The sequence below is a fragment of the Thermochaetoides thermophila genome (genome assembly GCF_000221225.1).
Source record: "Thermochaetoides thermophila DSM 1495 unplaced genomic scaffold scf7180000011816, whole genome shotgun sequence".
Lineage (NCBI taxonomy): Eukaryota > Fungi > Ascomycota > Sordariomycetes > Sordariales > Chaetomiaceae > Thermochaetoides > Thermochaetoides thermophila.
Window position 1 is genome coordinate 2,740,067 of NW_006383032.1, and position 19,557 is coordinate 2,759,623.

Below are 19,557 nucleotides of genomic sequence, written 5' to 3' on the forward strand. Positions count from 1 at the left end.
CGCTGCCACCCGGGCTTAGTTGACGAACTGGGCCGAGGTGCAGCTTGTGTCGCGTTCCGGAGCACTTCTGTCTTGGTCGGTCTCCGTTTCCAGGGGTTCTCCAAGCCCCCGTGCGCAGGCGCGCACAGTCGCAAAATCCCAGATGCTCAAACAGCAAGCTGTTCTGGCACGCTTCGGGCAAGCCCCTCACAGCCCCCTGTTGCAGAAGGCGGGATGCGCAAGGTAACATCGCCAAGTGTGGGGGCCTGTCACAACTGCCAGAAATGGCAAAGAACGAAACAAGGAACTCCAAGGTGTGGCTCCGCCCTTGTGGGTCTCGGCAGAACTTAACTCGAGGGATTGGAAGAGATCGCCAAGCTCCGTTTCCATTGGCTGTAGCCACCCAGTGCATCAGCCACACCACATACCCGTGTGCTTGCGTCTCTTAAAACAGCTTGTCTAGGTGAAACACCCCTATGAAATTCCTAAGAATGATAAGGGTAAAAGCAACATCAGAGTTTTAACCCGAAAGCGATTGGCTAGAAGGAAAATAAACAAGGAAACATGTGGCAGAACAAGTGAGGTTGACCCCTTCGCGAGATGCTGGCTTTCTGGATTCCCAGCGCTATGAAGATTGACAGAATTTACAAGACCACACCCAGAATCTCATCCTCTTGGGGGGAGTCCTTGAAAGAACAGGAGACCAAGTACCGTTAGACGGGTTAAATCCAACTTCGGAGTGGCAGAGCTTCCAGGAGGCGCCCCATATTTTTCCTTTACAGTTTCAGCCTTAAGGTTGCCCTGGCCCCTTCAGTTCAACAAGCTGAGAATCGTCCCATGTTTTGACGTCGAATGAGCTCAGCACATCATCAAGCTTCGCCATGTCAATGTCACAGGAGGAAAGGTTTCCGGGCTCTCGGGAAAAACAACTCCCTCGTGCTACCTTGTCGATCCTTGCTCCACAGCCTTCGATCATTGATGTTTCCCCAGCAAGGTCCCAGTGAACAAGGTCATGTCTCGGATTATGCAAGGAAGTATCAGTTACTAATGTGCCCCGTGTTTAGCTAAGATGGCACATGTTGTACGTCCGGGGAAGTGTAGAAAGTGATGTGGGAAGTTTAGATGAATACCTCAAGTAGATAATAGAACTAGCGAATAGAAGCGGTGTGTACTTACTTGCTCTTACTGTAGCCAGCTCTGCCGGCAACTCTTTCATGACTTGTTTCTAATGGTTGAAGTGCGGTTGCGGTTCTCAGGCATAGGGATTTCCTTAAGAAAGTACAATCCTGCACCAAGGTGTAAGGACGGAGTCTCCGACCTCTACTGTTGCCATTACTCACTGAAGTTGTTCCCTTCAGGTCAATATGGAAGGCCAGCTTCCAGAGCACCTGAATAGTTTAGCTTGATTGGCTGTGGCTCACACCAAGCACCATTGGCAACTTCACAACTCAGAGGTTGGAATGAATACCTGTATCTCAATCTCATGCCACTTGGCTGTGCACACATCCGTGACTTAGCAATATTGAAAAATACATACGTGCTCTATCAGCTGAATGGAGTAACTATGAGCCAGCTATTCAATGCTATATTTGCTTAGAGCGATGGCAAAGGGGACAATTTTGCTAGGCTGGTGGTCGGTGGCAGATGGCAGTACCAGTTTTACAATTCCCCCTCCTGTCATTGCCCATTTCGCATTGTAACTAACTAAAGTACAAAGCTTTTCTGTGAGGACTGTAATAGGAAGATTTGATCATCGTCTATTGATCACCAGCCACACTCTGGCGCGGTGCACTATTGAGAAACCTCATCACAGTGCAAACAAATCCCTTCGGCCTGCAAGAGTTTTTTTTTTTTTAATTTCATTCTTTTTGAATTTACAACAAATTTTGCACTTTGCACAACCTCCACAGCTTACTTCTGAAAAACCATTCTTGACTCTTCCAGGTTCAAAACATCTTTCGGCTGTTTCGCTGCCAACCCAAGCCGAGACTTTCTTATCTTATCCGTTACCAAAGCTGATGGCCAATAGGCGGTAAGATTTTAGTGGAGCTGACGCAACGGCAGACAAAGCCAGCGCAAGTCTGCAACAGGAAAGTCTTGGCCCTGGAGATCACTTGAGCAACAGCGAAGCGCAGACGATTCAACAAGACGTGCGATCGCATCGCACCTTTGGCGGTTTCGGGTTGGTCTGAGTGAAATTGGTATCCTGGCCACTGGGACAATCGCTTCTGCTGGGGGAGATACAAAGCGACACTCGGACACCCAAGAGCACGACCTGACGTGTGCTAACATCTTTTGTCTTTTTCGCAGTTCGCACCCCGCCAGCTGCCAAAAGAAGCGCGGCGGCAAGACACGGTCACGTCGGAGTACCGCGTTCATGAACAGGCGGGACCCTTCGTCTTCAACCAAACACAGACGCCGCAAGACGGCAAAACAGCCACGCCGGAAACCTTCTCCCCCTCCGCGCAACTCCTCGTCCGAGGGCGAGTACTACACCGTCAAGAGCATCATTGACGAGAAAATTCAAAACGGTAAAGTCTTATATAAGATCGATTGGGACGGCTACGACCCCACTACTGGACTGCCCTGGGAACCCACTTGGGTATGTTGAGTCGGTTGACTCTCCTTGTTCTCCGGTCGCCTAATGCATTCTCACACAACGGTTGCCTGCTCTCTAGGAACCCGCCGAGAACGTCAACGAGGCGGCTTTGATCGACTGGGAGCAGCAAAAGCACCAGAGACAGGCTGCTGAACAAGCGTGGCGTCGCCAAGTCCGGGAGAACTCAGGAGAGTCGGAGGACGGTCAACCAGTGCTCCCCCCAAATTGGAGAGCCCAGCGCCGGAGATCCTTCCAGGAGATCTGTGATAAGGAGGACGACGACCACGACGACGCCAGGTCTTCGAAACGGCCCAGGCAGTCCATCGATTCCGGCTACACTTCTTCCCACGACGGCGACGACAACGAAGAATTTGAGTGGACCTTGCTAAAGAGCTCGCCGAAGAAAAAAGTCGACTTTGTCTGTGAGCTGACGTTGCCTCCTGACTTTGATCGTTCGGAGTACCGAGTCGTTTCGCTGTCGTCGCAGTCAGTGTCATCTTCGCAAAATCCTACCGCCCCCTCCACCATTCCCGACTCTCAGGAGTGGCTCGAATCCCTGCACACGTTGTCGTCGGCCACCCACTCGAATACCGATATTGCTAACACCAATCTTGCTGAGGAAACTTCTCGGACTCTCCAAGAAGCTTTGCAGGTGGCTACCATTGACGTCAATCTGAACCACTCCATCTCTGAGATCCCATCTCGCCAACTGGAGGAGCCACTGCATCCTCCCAGTCCCTTGCTCGACCCTCTTCATTCGGACCATCTGTCGCCTTCCCAGCCTGAGGAGGCTTCAGAGGAGCATCTTTTCAACCAGGAGCCCGCGAAAAATACCTTCTCCGGCGTGTTTCTCAGTCAGCCACCCCTTCCCTCGTCGTTGTTTGCGGACTCAGCTCAATCATCTGAGCATTCATCCCATTCATTCAACGAGGGTCTGAGCCAGGACACTCGTCAGATCAACTCGCATTGTACGACAATTTCAAGAACTGGCTTACAGCCGGCTCAGGGAGTCTCCACGCTCTTGGATAGCAACCGGGGGCAGCTACTCTCTGAGAGCTTGGTTATTTTGGACAGTGTCGGAACTCCTGCTTTGCTCAGCACCATCTCACATCCCCCTCATCTGTCCTCGATCTCGGCGCACGTCGACATTGCAGCGATTGCATCAACTCCACAACGTCAAATCATGGAGCCATCCGAGCAAAGCCCTCCACAATCTGCTGTTGAACTGATACGGCAGATTCATGTACAAGTTTTTGGTCATGATAGTGAGGTTTCGCGTATGTTTGATCTAACCTCTCCATCGGCTCCCCTTTCAGGCTCCGAAGGCTTTGCGACCACTTTTGGGGAGGGGACGTCATCTGAGCAGGTACAGCAAAGCTCTCGTGAGCATACTACTCCATCTGTTGAGCAGCCGAACCCCCACATGGTTGTGGGCGTTGGTGTTTCCCCAGCCGACTTGAGCCATGACCAAGGCCATCTTAACTTCGACCAGCCGCCTCAGACTGTGGCGCCTTCTGATCTTACCAGTTCCATCGACCACATCCACAGCTCCCATGATGACTTTTCTACCGGTGATCATCCGATCTTCGACACTGGCGCCGGGAACAACGATCAAAATTCGTCACCTTTGGAGCGGCGCGAGTCTCCTGAAGCTGTCTCTGAAGAGCAAGAGCAAGGTGACAATCAATCTGAGGACCAAGACGCGCATGTGGGTAGTAATGAACCCTTTATTGTCACACTGCCCATGGCTGCCAACACGCGAGCCATGTATCTTAAAACCATCTTGGAGAACAAGAAGACCATGGTCGAGTTTGGCGAGGTGTTCGCAGAATCGATGTCCCAGCAGCCTGCACAGTGCTTGGTGACAGAGATAGACAGGATCTTTGAGACGTTACTAAATCTCTGCGACTTCCCTGCTTATGACGAGTCTCTTCGGCACATCGGGACTGAGGAAATCCGGAAGCATGCCGTCAACTCCAACAGCAAGTTCTCATTCGTCTATGAGTTCCTTCTCGGAGTTTCCGATCTGAATCTCCGCGTCCTGATTGTCTCTCAGCCTGGTCGTGTATTAGATTACTTGGAAGCTGTCTCGGAAAACCCGGAACTTCATGCCTCGGTGTGCCGCCTTGAGAGTTCCAGGAACACGAAGTCACCTGCTGAGGGTCTGGAGATTATTCTAGCGTCTGCGATTGATGATTTCTCTAGCCTGCGGAACATCGACGTCGTAATCCAGTTTGACCATGTGGCAAGGACAGCACGGGTTCCTCCAGAGTTGAACTACGATGCTATGCTACCCGTTATACTCTCACTGGTTACCACATACTCACTCGAACACCTTGACTTGCGCTTGCAGGAGATCGAGCCTAACCTGAGCGAATTGGAGCGGAAGAACGCCCTCAACTTGGCGACTGGTGCTACTTTAGAGCACCTACAGCATCCACAAAGGGGGTATCCTGAGCCGCACGAAGCTGCTGAGCTGTTCGCCAATTTTTTGAGGAGCCCAGAGGCTGGTTTGAACTGGGATCCTCAGCCCCTACCTCCTCAGTTCTTTGATATATGGGCGAATTCTCAAAGGCGCATTCAAGAAGTCCAAGATGACCTGCAAACAGACCCCATCAGTCGCAAGCGCCCAAGAGTAAGCAATTTTGATGATGTACTGGAAAACTTCGAGGCTAATTTACCTGCAGGAGAGTGGCGATGAGGTCACACAGAAGCGGCCACGACTCATAGTGGAGAGATCTTCCTATCAAGCTGTGCCGATGACTGATCTCCTTAAGAAAACTCTTGTAAATCTGCCGCCGGACCCGGGCTCGCCTACACACCTTATTGAAGTTCCTGTGGGTCAACTTGAGCGGCTGGCAGAAAAGATTGCCGAGTTGGAGTCACGGCTGGCAACACAAGCCAGTGTCGAGGACAAGTTGCGCGAGCATATACAGATTCTCGAGTCCCAGCTTCGCTCATATGAGAAGACCATCAATACCATCCAGCCAAAGTTCATGGAAGCCCTCCGGGACCGTGCAAACTTCGAAAAGGAATGCAAGGCTGCCACCGACAAGGCCAATGCCACGGCAGAGCGTCTGGAAGCCCAGAAGTCCGAGATTGAGACTCTCAAACTGAAGTTGGCCGATGCCCAGCGCGCGCTCGAGAACCATGAGAATCCCGACCTCGTGCGTCTCGCCCAGGCCGAGAAAGCCCGCGACGAGGCCCTCTCCACAATCGAAAAGCTTGAAAAGAAGCTCAAGAGCACCCAAAACGAGCTCGAATACTCTCGCCGCGCTTACCAAGATGCCTCCAATGCCCACACCGAGCTCAACAACGAAAACCGCCAGCTCCGCGCACGTATCACTGACCTCGAAAAGCGTGCCAACGACAACCTCCTGCGCATTCACCAGACCCACGCCCAGAACGAGGCGCGCGAGACGAGCCGGCAAATTGACGAGCTTCGCGCCACTCTCGAGAACCGTGAGCGCGAGCTCGATCGCGCCATGCAAGAGCTTCGCCTTCTGAAGAACGGCCGCCGTGAGACAAGACAGGCTAGTGTCCCGCGCAGTCCACGGACGGCAGGTCCTGGGTCAGTGATGAGCCCGCGCGTGCCGCGGGGTAGCAGTGCGGTAACAACGGTTGGCGGAGCAGGCAGTCGAGGCACAAGTCCCGCGCCGTATACGGTCAGCTCATCGGATGTGACCACCGCGGCGAATACTCCAATTATTCCGGGAATGACGTATTTCCCCCCGGCTGGGGCATCCGGGGGTGGTGGTGCCGGTGTGGGGAGATGGGGGCACCTCCGGGATTAGTTTTGAGAGGAAGGGGTAATCGATATATGAGGTGGGCTGCTACTCTCTCTTATGTCAGGGTGTGGTAATTGCAAAGGAATATACCAAAGGAAGGGATTTCTGGAGAGGAGGTTTGCTGGCACAATACAGTCAGGTTTGGTATTATGTCCCGTTTCAGATCTTTTTCTTCTACTTATGTCTTTTTGTCCCCCAGTTCATGTTTCACATTTGGGAAAACAATGATTGCGGATAAGAGTGAAAGGGCATATGCACTATACTACTTAGCATGGCTCTCTTTTGGAGTTGGGATTCACAAAGGGGCTTGATATCTGTTTCTTTTCCTTTCAGGGCATTTACCTTCTCTTACATCAACAGGCATTAGACGATGTATATACATACATGAGTGTACTGCCTGCATGGGTACATTATACGACAATGGTAAACAATATACAGCATTACACACATTCCCGGGTGTCCAGTTGTATTGGGCTTTGAAGGTTCTGGAGTCAGATTGGGCCAGTCTATCACAATCGCCATCTCACATAGCAGCAGGATCAGCATTTTGAGCCAGCTTGTTGCATTCACACAAACCTCCATCTAGTCAAACCCATTGCCCCCCCTCTACCCTTGCAGTTGTGCACTCCTTCACACATTCACCTCGGTATCATTCCTTTATGTCTACTAGAAGAATATACAAATGTCTTTGATTTAGCAGCTAGCTTCCCAGCCTCTTGGGCTGCCCAAAAAAACCAGGAAGCATTCCCTCCAGGGGGGGTAGAGAGTTACACCTTAAGTAGTTTGTTTACCACTTGGCATCAGGGTACAGGTCCTCCTTGAGGGGGATGCTCAGCTCCTCGCGCAGGGGCTTGAGCTCGTCGAGGTACTGCTGGTACTGAGAGGGGTTCTCGACCTTGGCCTTGATGGCTGTAGTTTGGTAAAAACACATCGGTCAGCATTCGCCTGAATCAGGAGGTTTCCAAGCCTTGCTTCGAGAACTCCACGAGAAGCTTCAAAGAGGAGGGTTGTCTGGGGCAAAATTAGCTCGTACCCTCAAAGATGCGGACGGCAGTAGGGAAGTCGTTGACCCTCCGAGCAGCCCGGAGAGCAGCAGCCAGGACGGACGGGGCGGGGACGAGATCGTAGGCGAAGCAGTTGTTTAGGTTGCGCTGTTGCGACGGGTAAGCTTCGGGTCAGCGAGGTGTTTTCTCGAGAGATAAAAAAAGCTGGGCTGCTGGGGGGTGCGCAGCCGGGACGATCCGATGCGGGCGTACCTGAAGCTCGAAAGAGTCCTGAACGCTGTCAAACTCCTTCTCGAAGCTGTCCGACACTCGAAAATCAGCAGTGATGTTCGCAGCAGGCGGTCGTGGGCGCTATCCTGGGCCGGAGTAGTGGCCCGAAAATGGGTCACGTCATGGGGGCGAAGCTTGGAGCGGAGCTCAGGAAAGCTCTGCTGGGCTCCAGAAAAAAGCACAATAATGCACCGGGACGGTTGAGGGTCAATCCAGAGCTCAACTCACCGGGCAGTAAACTCCTCGAAGGTCTCCTCGTGATGCTCGCCGAGGCGACGGGCGGAGGTGCTGAAGTTGGCAATGGGCAGGGAGACACGGGCAGCGATCGGCTGGGGCCGGGCAGCCTTGATGCTGGCGCGGAGGAAGCTGGAGGGGCCGCGGGCGGCAACACGGAACAGGGAGGCCATTTTTTCTGGAATTTACTGGTGTCGATGCGACGACGATGGACGACAGTAATGGGATCCCGAGCCGGAAGGGGTCAAAGGCAGTCAATTGGCGGAAAAGTCGGGGAGCTCGACGGCGATGGGATGGCCCGGGAGGGAGCTTCGAGTCAATTGATTCAAGTGGGTGCGTGCGTTGCAGCCAGAGCAGACAGTGTGGGTGGTGTTGAGCCTTGGACAGTTACGGATACTGGCAATCGAATGATCTTTCGGCTATGCGTGGAATTTCGCCCGCTTAGTTGCCTAGCGCGCTTTTTTTCTTGCTTGGGCCTGCCTACCCCACCAATGAGCTTGCGCCTCGGTGGACGCTTTGCGCCACCAGCAGATCGTGTGGCTTAACCCATTGGTTTCAGAGGATCCACCTGCGTGGCTGGAGTGTTGTGGCTTGCCCCGTCAGAGATTTGGATCCGGGACTGTCCGGCACCGAGACAAAGATCCTGTATCGGGGACCCGACCCGATCCTACTGACCTGGCCCAAGTTTCACCCCAGATCTTAACCAACTGCCGTTTCCAGGGTCTTCCCGCTTTAAGTACACTGCCTCAATATGTTGCACATTGTCTTCCATCTCGGTGTTTGACGCATGACTTCTAATAAAAAAACCTTTTGACAAACCCAGGGACGCAAACAACAAAAAAAGGCCCAAAGCTTCTAGTCATGCGCTCAATTGAGACACAGGGCTGGTCAACACAAAAGTCCATCCGCGCAAATCCAAGAAGATGAGAGTTTGAAGCCCATCAGTTATTTATATCATCAACATAGCCGGCGCTGCCCGTCGGTGCGGTGTTGAGCGCAGCGGGCGACGTGCTGCGTCATGGCAGTGGCAAGGCCGTCGCCCAACACGGAGGGCCGCGGAGTCCGGGGGCGCGATGTCACTTACGGCGCCGAGGCCCGAGATCCATCGAGATGGTTCAACGCCCGAAGACCGGCGGATCGGAATTCCAGGCCAGTTATCAGCGTTGACGACGTCGAGAGGAGAAATATATGAGAAAATAGTCAATGCCAGCAAATACACAAGTATCAAGTGGTTTTTAGTTGGCTGGGGATACATCGCGGTCGGGTGGGTGCCCATTTCCTTCCAACCATCTCCCAGACCATTTTTGCTTTGCTGCGGTGTCAACGTGTCTGGACCACCAGTCGGTGGATTCCCGCTCGCAGCTGCGAGTCTGCCACTGGAGGGATTGCTGGCAATCGGCGCCGAGCAAGCCGGCGCGGGCAGCCCGCAGACGAGGGGTCCCGTGACGGGCTCAGGGGTCGTTCCCGTCCTCCAAGCAGAATTTCCACTTATCATGCATTCGAGGACTCTGAAGTGCGAAAGGGCAGCTACGATTGCTGTGCAGGTCGCCCAGGAGCTCTGCAACACAGAATTTGTAGCCGGTGTAAATGATTTTGTATCGCAAACTCCAGTCTTCCGTCCCAGATCCCAGAATTGCTGGGAAACTCGGGGGCCACGAGATCGCAGGAGGATTCCGAGGCCCAGGTTGGCGCTGACTGCCAGGATGGCGGGTGGGGCAGATCTCACCGGTGGCTGCCAGGGGGTGATTGGCTGGCAAAAATTCACATGCAGGAACCTGGAAATGAGGCCCAGGCGTCGACACTAGCCATTCATGGCTTCCCCCTTTGTTGCAGACCCGTGGACAGCAGCCAGTGGCCAAGCAGCAGTGAGCGGACAGGCGGCGTGTTGGCCTGGGCGGGCTGAGCGCGGGAAATCTTTATTTTGGCCGCCTTCATCTTAAGAACAAAACTTCTCAACAAACTCTCCATCCGTCTTTCTTGTTGGCGACGCATCCCAAGGTCATCGCTTGCGCCTCCCTGATTCTTGGGTGTCGCCCTGCGATTTATTCCCTTTCTTTCTCTTTTTTTCGTCTTCGTTTCTTGCCAAGCTGGCCACTTGCCGCTGCTGCATTCCCTTTTATCGAACGGCCTGATTGGTTGCTCTGCCCTGCGCACACGCATCCTTTTCCGCTTCTCTCTCGACCACCGTGTTGCGCGTCGACACTTCTGTTTCACCAGGTAAAGCCAGACCCTGCTGTCCTCGTCCCAAACACATCACATCGAGGTATCATCGTGAACGTGCTGTGCTGACGCTTTGCGCCATCAAGAGTCGTCAATCTATCTCGCGTTTTCCCACAATGGCGACCGCTTCTCCCGTGTCGCTGTTTGGGCAGCTGCCCATGCCTACCATTGACCGCCCCTTTGGCGTTCATCTCTGGCCCATTTTCAACAAGGCCTTCGAGAAGGTCGTTGGCTATCCTGCCGATGAATTCCGTTTCGTTCCTGGCAAAACACCGCTGTCAACCTTTAAGGAGGCTGGCATCTTCATTGCCTTCTACTATCTCGTCATCTTCGGCGGCCGCGAGGTGATGCGCAACCGCGAGCCTTTCAAGCTGCGCACTCTTTTCTTGATCCACAACTTCTACCTCACCGCCATCAGCGCCATTCTGCTTGCTCTGTTCATTGAGCAGATTCTGCCTACTGTTGTTCGTCATGGTCTGTTCCATGCCATTTGCCATGCTGAGGGCGGTTGGACCCAGCCCCTGGTCGTCCTGTACTACGTAAGTTTCTTGTCCCGTCATCGTGCATGTCGAGTTCCTTAGCGATGCTAACACAAGCCTCTCCAGCTGAACTACCTGACCAAGTACCTCGAGCTGTTGGACACGTGCTTCCTCTTCCTCAAGAAGAAGCCGCTCACCTTCCTTCACTGCTACCATCATGGCGCGACTGCTCTGCTTTGCTACACCCAGCTCATCGGCTCGACTGCTGTCTCCTGGGTCGTTATCACCCTCAATCTGACTGTCCACGTTGTCATGTATTGGTACTACTTCCAGAGCGCTCGTGGTATCAAGATCTGGTGGAAGGAGTGGATCACCCGCCTGCAGATTATCCAGTTCTTCATTGATCTCGGTAAGTCTACAATAAATCCCACCGAGTTGCATTACCAACATAGACTAACCGGCATATCTCATCAGGCTTTGTCTACTTCGCCTCCTGGACCTACTTCACTTCTACTTACTGGCCTTGGCTTCCCAACGTTGGCTCCTGCGCTGGTGAGGAGTTTGCCGCTTTCGCTGGTATCGGCATTCTGACCTCATACCTTTTCCTCTTCATCTCCTTCTACTTTGCCACATACAAGAAGGACGGCAAGCGCCCTAGTAGCCGCAAGGCCGTCCGCCGCATGAGCCAGGCCCCTCTGCCGGATCCCCTCCACGGCCAGGCTGCTAATGGCAACGCTGCTCTGGCTACCAACAACGGTGAGGCCAAGTCCACAGCCATCAAGACCAACGGCACTGCTACCCGCTCCCGCAGGGCTTAAGCAAGCCGGAGCTGATGCATGCCATTTTACCTACCCGATGTCTGACTTACGATTGGGTGGGTCATGGGACGAGCCTTCGCGTCAGGACGATTGAGTGCTGTTTGGCACTCGGGTATCCACGCAAGAGCTTTCCATGTTTGAGATAAGAAAGGGCGTGATGATGTAGCGCCGGGCCTCTGCTCGAGCGGCCCATAGCTACTGTGATTGATTGCGCGGGATCCTCGGTGTATCGATAATGGCATCTCGGTATTCATGGAGTTTTTCTAGACATGGGGGCATTTCATGATGGGGTTAGGTATTTGCACGCTTCTCTCATGATGACAGACATTTTGGCGGCTGCTCACAGCCTGGATTTGACGGGACGGCAACGCTTCTCACCAGGACTGCGGGTTATTATATGGGTGACGGTGATGGTATCATGAATGATGGCACGGTGGGGATGGCGGGTGTATGATGGATGGACGGATGGCTTGATGGGAACAAAAAAAATACAAATAATAATAGGTTTGGGCATGATGGGCGGCGGCATATATGGATCTGGATCGCCTTTTCTGGCTGGCCTCGAGGATCAGTCAAGGGCAGGCAGGGCCGGTCCGATTCGGCTGAGCAGAGGAAATGAGCAAGTGCCTGGTTCCCTGCCTAGTCACGCCCGAGGTCCTTTGGCAAGTCGTATTTTTTTTTGTCTTTGTCTTTCTGTTGTGTGTATACATTTTGGTCCTGTACCAAATGCTCTGCTTTATATGGCAGGGCAGAAATATCGGCAATATTAATAGTGTAGTTCATGACTTTTAGCTCCTGTCAGTGACTGAAGCTTGGCAGTGATGAACTTGCAAACCATATATGGTATGATAGACCATGGAATTGGACCCCTCCTTAAGCATGGCATTCTGTGATCAACCATATAAAGCTTGATGCCAAGTGTCCATCGGCATACCATCAGTAGTTCTATCACGCACCACTCTCTCAAAAAACCTGATGGAACAAGAGCCAACAGCAGATATCAAGAGACCCTTTCACGGGATGGTGTCCTAGGAGTAGTTAGCTAGTCTTCCCAGGTCATCCTTGCATCAGCATTGGACCATTAACCTTCACGTAAAACAGCCAAATGTCTCTTGCCCTGGCTTTGCCTCTACTTTGTTTTCTGAACTCAATGCATAATATAACCACTGTTGGCCTTGAAACTCGAATGGGGTAACGCTCTGTATCTGTCAACAACTGCTTGTTGGATTACGAGGGCCAGTTATTGAGGACATGAAAGTGGATGGGCCAACAAGACATTAAAACTAAGAATCATTATAATCAGACCATCTAATATGATATGATTGCAAAAAAAAAAAAAAAAAAAAAAAAAAAAACTTAGGTGCAACTATGCTATGTGACGAGACACGTTTTCTGAAAATGCCAGAGACGTTCCCTCTGTTGTAAGCCTAGGTAGGTAGGCATGAAAGAGGAAGCCGAACATGAAACTAAGAGTAGCCAGGGGAGCTGTGGCCTAGGCCTTTAGCGGTTGCGTTTGCGATCATAGGATGTCCCTTTCACCCATCCAAGGCCGTTCTTGCCCTTAGAAACTGGAAGTGAATGTCCCCAGATAATGTGTGACCTGTTGCTGACGTTGGTCATTCCTACTCAGCTTTTTCTTTGAGCACCTGGTGGGATAAAGGGACCTCACTTACTGTTTTTCACAATTCTAACCCAACGCCATCTGAAGTTAGATATGACGAGAGTACTTTGCTGTCAGGCTCCTTCCCGGCTTTTCTGTCAAATCCCTTCTCAATTGAGGAATTTGAGAGTGATGAAGATGACTGCTAGGCTAACCTTTCTCCGAAGTTGTGACTTCAATGCGAAATGAGGTTCCCAGCTAACACTTGGGTTGATATGGCGATGTTTCCAGCATCCCAACTTAGAAGTAGTTTTTGCCTCTGACATTCTATCCATCTCCTTACTAACTTCAAAGATAAAAAAAGCAATGACTCTTTATTTCAGATTACTACGGATAGACATCAGGTAAGCAGCAGCCATCTCAGCCAACTCCAACCACGTGCATTCCTCCGGCTTGACCATAGTGCTGCGCAGAAGTGATAAGATCAAGTGCTTCACATTGATTGATTAATAGTACCAGAAGAGACAATTCATGATGGCTTCACTACTTTTTTTGTCCTGCTTACTATCTGTCGCTAAACATAAGACATCATGGTTGTTAATCCACCCCGAGCAGACGGTTACATCTGACATCGCTAACAGTGATCATGGCCCAACAAATGGTGGCCCGGCCCGAAAGCAGTGTCTGCTGCGTTTGTGCAACCCACCGAAACCTCTCTATCCTGCTCATTCGCATCTCATCTCCAAATAACAGGATCGGTCCTCGTTGCATGCTCTGACCAGGCGGGGCAGTGTAGGTTACCCCAACTTTAAACTGTCAGGAACTGCTGAAAGCCTACTGGTCCCATTCTAGGATTAGGATCTTAGGTTTTTAAACTCCCCAACGCATCATAACAAGATCAGCTGCTTATTTTCCATTAGATGGCACCCTTGACCCAGTTTCCCAAAGAAGCGGGAACGCCGTTGGAATTTACCCCATTGTCATCTTGCGGACCCGAGCCCTGGCCGAGGTAAGATTCCGTTTCGAAACAACGTAGTAGTTTAAACCCAATCTCTCCCAAGTTTCTAACGACCAAAGAGTTGCAGCTGCAACGCAGGATGGGCCGTCCCGGGGTCATCTATGTACTTACAAGGTTTCTCGTCGTAGGGCCCGTTCGGCTGACCCCTTCGTTCAAAAACCTGGATAATCGGCCGGGAGTTCGAACGCGAGAGGAGAGGAGACGCATCGCACATGCAACGTAACGTGACTAGGGTGGGGGTTCGCGAACATGGAAACCTTGAGGATTGGGTATCAAGGTGTCAGTGGGAAAGGTTGCAATGGCGTTCCTGCATTGCACCGTTGCAATGTCGAATGAGGTGAAGTGCAAGGTAAAATCAGGCCAAAATAAAATTATTGGGGAGGGGGAAAATGGAGATCGGAGAAGGAAAAGTGAAGAACACAGCAAGTATCTCCGATTTGTTAGGGTTGGATATGTGCTCATCATCCTTTGATCTCGCTCTCCGACGGGATAGATGGGGTTGGGGATACAAGATGCATCTTCATACCGTCTCTAATACTCAAAAAGGATAACGAGCAAGGTACGGAAGCGGGACAGCGATCTGCGATAACAAGTTCTCTGCTCCAGGTAGGAATGGATCTCTTCGAAACATGCGCTTGAGTCGAGACATTGACGGGCCGGCATCCCACTCGCTTCGGCAGGGTGAAAAAAATCAATAATGAAACACGCTGTTCTGAACTTGGATCCTTGGCAAAGGGTGGGCTGGTCGAGGAGAAAGTCTTGAATGCAAAGGGCTCTCAACGACTTCAGAGGACTTTTGATGTAATTTTTTTTTTTTTTGTCCATATTTGAGTCCTCCAAAAGACAATGTGACAGGTGCTTGAGCGTGATCGTAACCAAAGTATTTCGGTTTGAGATGATCCGATGTGAAAGAGACATGTAATGCTTCGGAAGGCGCTTCGTGTCACGACCCATGCAAGTGCAAGTGTAAGAAGCTGCAGGGATGAAACGCAAGGCTGAGCTCCAAACTTCAAAGCAAGAAAAAGCAAAGGTAACATGGGCTTCAACACTAGGTAAATGCATATCACACTGATTTCATGCGGGGAACAGAGAGTACGGAAGGAAAGCAAATGCAATGTCATCCATTCGCCGGCCACCTTGCTAGACAAAGGCAGCTCTGTGGTATCATCAAACATGCCATATTCCAATCGTGACGTGTGGTACTGTGATGCCTTATACCCGTCCCAAAACGCCTTTCCTCCCATGATTTCCTTGTCAAAATGACAGGAGATGGATATCCAGAGCAAGCAAATAACCACCAAAACGCCAATACCCAGACTGCCAACCAACCAGTCCAACCAGCTTTTTTGTTTTCCTGAACTTTCTAATAAGGTCCCCGAAAGTCCCAGACCAAAAGAAAAAAATACCCAAATTAAAATGGCCTCCCCATAATCTTGATACTTCTTCTCCTCATCGCCAGGGCACTAAGGAGCCCCTTCTTCGGAGTCGGCTCGGTCGGTGACATAACATTGGAGGAAGACTCGACCATGGTCGCGCTGCGCTGAACCGCCTGAATCATCTCGGTAAAGAGGATTGGCGTCGATGGGGTCCTCGGCCGCTTGGGCAGATGAACTTCTTCACGGCGCTGTTGTTGATGTTGCTGGGGCTTATGCTCGACATGCATCACTGTAGCAGGCGACTGTAGCGAGTTCCTGTAGTTGTTAATGGAGTCCGCGGGCTGGAACGGAGAGCTCAACCGCGACGGGGGCTCGGTAGCCGACAAAGGCACAGTAGCCGAGAGAGGCGAGGGTCCAACAGCGGTATGGGAAGCAGAGGCCGTATGAATCAGCGGCCGGCTCCGCTTCCGGACTAGGCTTATTGACCTTGTCACACCTCTGAGAAGGGTCGTCGGAGTGCGTGGGGTCTTAACAACATGGTGTTGTTGTTGCCCGCTCTCGAGGAGTGGCTCGTGACGAGAGCTGCTTGCGCAAGGATCGATGTTGAGGAATGGGGGCCTCTTCTTGCCGAGAAGCTCGCCCAGGTGGACACTCTTCCGCTGGAGCGACTTGGAGGAGCTGCTTGCCGGGGTGGCTGGCCGGGAGGACTCAGTAATTGCTAATGATGTTGTTGTCGTTGTCGTTGTTGGTGCTTGGGATGAGGCAGCAGAAGTGGTCCTTGATCTTGTAAGAGGTGACATCGCCAAAGAACTTGCTGACGTCGGACGTTTCCTTGTCGCTGGCAGGTCCACAAGAGATGGCTTGCCCGAGAACACCACCGACACCTTCCTGGCTGTGCTCTCCTGGCTACTCCTGGTCGTGGGGGAAGCGGGATCCTCGATGCTCGAGTCGTCATAATCGAAGTCGAAGTCAGAGAAATCGTCGGTATCAGACGAGGCATCCTCCTCGGAAGAAAGGTAAACATCGTGAGGGGGGATGGTTTCCCTCAATTCGATGGTCTCGACGCCGTCATTCATCTTCAACGTGAGGTTGTCCAGGAGCTGCGAGGCCCTGAGGACGCTCTTTCGGGGCAGCTCCGGCACCTCTGTGCTCGATTGGGAAGGGTTTGGGCTGGCAGCCATCGTGTCTCGGGCGTCCAACTCGTAGTACTTGTCAATTATGGGCTCACCGAATGCCGTGGGCTGGGCTGTGAGAGGGAAGTCGTGCTTGTCGAGGGCTTGGGTATTTGAAAGACCGATGGCTGACTCCCTTGCGGGAAGGAGACTGTTTACGGGAGACATGCCTTGATGAGGGAGATTGCTTAGTGTGCTCTGTTCTCTCTACAACCGTACCGGTAGGCACTCCGGAGTCCGGGCTGGAAAGGAGGAAGAAAGAGAAGTGTGGAAATAGGCCGTGACCAAAGGAGACAGGGGGCCTCGGCGTTGATATGTCTCAGTCGCGAACCGTGTCCGCTCTTGGGAGAGCCCAGGGAGTCGAGGTCGTCAGGGTCCCAGGGTGCAAAATGCCTTTTTTCTTTTTGGTTTGTGGGGAGCAGTGGGGTCGCGAGATGAGATGTGGTGGAGGCTGGTATAATGAACGAGCATCTCAGGCAGAGCCCCCCTCAAGAAGGGAGGATCGCCGAGGGTGGGAGCATCTTTTTATTATGAAAGCAGGAGGGTGGTGCCCAAAGTGGGCGGTCCCCCCTTGGTTGCTGCCCTTGTTCGATAGGAATGGCGTCCTGCGTCAAGAAACACAAGACGGAGCCACGCCAAGAGCGGTCATAACGGTCTGCAGCCACCTTAGGGCCGCCGTCAGAATCGGCCGTCGTCTTTGGTTGGCTTACAGGTGGGATGGTCGCGCAGGATGTGCATGCATTTCCTGTTCCAAGGCCATCGTCAGTCCCTACTGGCCGGCTCGAGCATGTCCGTTACCACTCATTCCATGCAGCCAACGCTTAGCGCCTCTCCTACAGTCCCCTACACTGCACAACCTGTACATATACGCACTTTGTACGTACGGACAAGCAGGAACTGGAGAGTCGCGTGCACCTCTGGGAGGAAACGGGTGAATGGGCAGGCCCTCGCATGACAAGCGTCTGCATGGCAACATCGCTTCGCTTTTGACCCCCGACCGTCAGGACCCTTGTCACCCTTGTCGCGGCGATCCCTTCACCCTTGTCTACGCCGTCTCCACAACAGACAATCCGCGAGCGCTACCGAATCGTGGACAAGGATCGCGGGGGAAGGGGACAAAGGACAATTTGCTCTGGTGTGCCAGACACGAGCTTGCACGATTGCTTGCATTGTTGTCCTTCGTCGGTGGTTTCGGAGCAAAAGACGCTGTGAAAGGGCAGCTTGCCGCCGCTGCGGAACCAAATGCGGTTCTCTGAGACAAAAAGAGACACCTTCTAAGCCATCCCAGAGGACCCAGATGGCTGCCCTGGAGAAGTGGCCAGCAACTCTTCGATCCTCAAAACGCGATCGTGGCCAGCCGGCGAGGCCCATGAAGGGCGACGAGGACGCTGGTTGGCCCATGTTCACCATATTTCAGAGCAAATCCACCAGAGCTCTTCGACGTGGACAGCGCCAAGACTATGCCCCGTTTGGGACTAGCGTCATAGACTAGCGTGCTTGCTTGGCGTAACGCAGAACAACGGCTTCCGAAATTTATTCCCCCAAAGGTTTTGAGGAATCAAGTAACCACAGAAAGACACACAAGACAAGAGTCACGACTTGTCGCTATGACTCTAATGTCATCCGTTTACGTGGCCAATTAAAAAGGAAAAAAATAGAATATGGATTTTTATCCACAGCCACTGCATGCACGACGCGCAAAACACACCCAAGTTTGCCAACACTGCCAAAAGACAGGCTTGTCATCCTAGCCCAGCAAGCCGCAAGCCAAGCTTGGCAAAGCCCTGACCAGGAAGTCGAGAAGCTCGGCTTGCCTGAACGGATGGGTGGATTGACGTTAGCGTCACCAGAAGCGTGGTCACTAGTTACGTTTACCACTTCGATGGAAGAATGGGAAGAAACCCATCGTCATTGGCAGTATCGATGGCTCCACGGGGCCGACTGCCTAGGCGATAGCGATTGGTACAAGCGTACCGGATGTATCCCACAGATTCGAAGCGGGAGCAGAACGCTAAGGTAGGAACCGAACCACTATGACACCTCGTTGGGATATGGCAAAAAGTTTTCCATGCGCCTGTCACGTTGTCGACAAATCCTATGTCAACTTGCGCTTGTCGACTCACTGCCGCGCTTTTAGCGCTGCGCTAGAAACAGTACGAGCACAACTCCGTTCCGCTCTATCCCGTCTTTTGTCCTAACTTTTTTTTTTTTTTTTTTTTTTTTGCGAAACGGAGGTGTGAGGAAGCTCGTTGATATGACTGGCCTTGATATGGCCGGGCCGCCCTTTTTATCTTTTTATAGTCTTTCCCTATTATTGATAGGGCTCTTGCTTGGCCTACCATCCAGCTCGCTAGTGATAAGCTTACTTAGCTCGCCACAGCCGCCTTTGGCCTCTTACAACGGTTGTTCCACACAGCTGACACTCGATCAAAGCTGGAAAGATAAACAGCAAACTCTTTCTACCGGTGCCGAGCTGGCACAGAAGTCCAACAAGTAATGTATAGATGCGGAATATCCTCACTGTCTCCAACCGATTGCTCGGTTACGCATACCTGTTTCTATCGTTGTTACGCGCACTTCGTCCCGCTGCGGCATGAATGTACAGATTGCATTGAGAAACGCAGACACTACGGACCCAAAGCCCCGGAACCAAAACGGAAGAGTGGCTCTTGGAACCTCAGGCGCATAAACACCAAGCACGCGTCGTATTTTCCCTCCAATGCCTGTCGAAATGTGTGTGTTGAGAGACAATAACACTTTTGTCGCCGATTCTGACGGCGGCGAGCTTGGAGAGGTCCAGACTGACCCGCTCCGTTGTGTAAGATAAGGGACGGCAGAACCGACGTAAGACCCATAGCTATGTAACTCTACTCGGGTCCGATGAGGTGACAGAGCGGGTCGGCGGACGTTCCGGTTACAGGACCCAAAAGGTACCTGAAATTCTAAACAGCGCTGTGGTGGCGGACGGTCTCCCGCTTCCGGTTACGGCATGCAGTCGGG

The 19,557-nt window shown here is 52.3% G+C and overlaps 4 protein-coding genes across 4 annotated transcripts; 2 read left to right on the forward strand and 2 right to left on the reverse strand.

Annotated features, from left to right (window-relative positions):
- Window positions 1-1,997: 1,997 nt before the first annotated feature.
- CTHT_0028380 (uncharacterized protein) lies at window positions 1,998-6,372 on the forward strand (the record flags this gene model as incomplete). Its single annotated transcript, XM_006693231.1, has 4 exons — window positions 1,998-2,011; window positions 2,290-2,581; window positions 2,658-5,213; window positions 5,266-6,372. The coding sequence occupies 4 exons, from the start codon at window positions 1,998-2,000 to the stop codon at window positions 6,370-6,372; spliced, it is 3,969 nt and encodes a 1,322-aa protein (XP_006693294.1).
- Window positions 6,373-7,153: 781 nt separating this feature from the next.
- Window positions 7,154-8,047, reverse strand: CTHT_0028390 (cytochrome c oxidase-like protein; the record flags this gene model as incomplete). Its single annotated transcript, XM_006693232.1, has 4 exons — window positions 7,154-7,275; window positions 7,400-7,517; window positions 7,623-7,668; window positions 7,869-8,047. 4 exons carry the CDS (start codon window positions 8,045-8,047, stop codon window positions 7,154-7,156), a joined length of 465 nt encoding a protein of 154 aa, XP_006693295.1.
- A 2,163-nt stretch (window positions 8,048-10,210) lies between these two features.
- On the forward strand, window positions 10,211-11,391 carry CTHT_0028400 (putative elongation of fatty acids protein; the record flags this gene model as incomplete). Its single annotated transcript, XM_006693233.1, has 3 exons — window positions 10,211-10,633; window positions 10,700-10,982; window positions 11,048-11,391. 3 exons carry the CDS (start codon window positions 10,211-10,213, stop codon window positions 11,389-11,391), a joined length of 1,050 nt encoding a protein of 349 aa, XP_006693296.1.
- Window positions 11,392-15,420: 4,029 nt separating this feature from the next.
- On the reverse strand, window positions 15,421-16,725 carry CTHT_0028410 (uncharacterized protein; the record flags this gene model as incomplete). Its single annotated transcript, XM_006693234.1, has 1 exon — window positions 15,421-16,725. One exon carries the CDS (start codon window positions 16,723-16,725, stop codon window positions 15,421-15,423), a length of 1,305 nt encoding a protein of 434 aa, XP_006693297.1.
- Window positions 16,726-19,557: the final 2,832 nt, after the last annotated feature.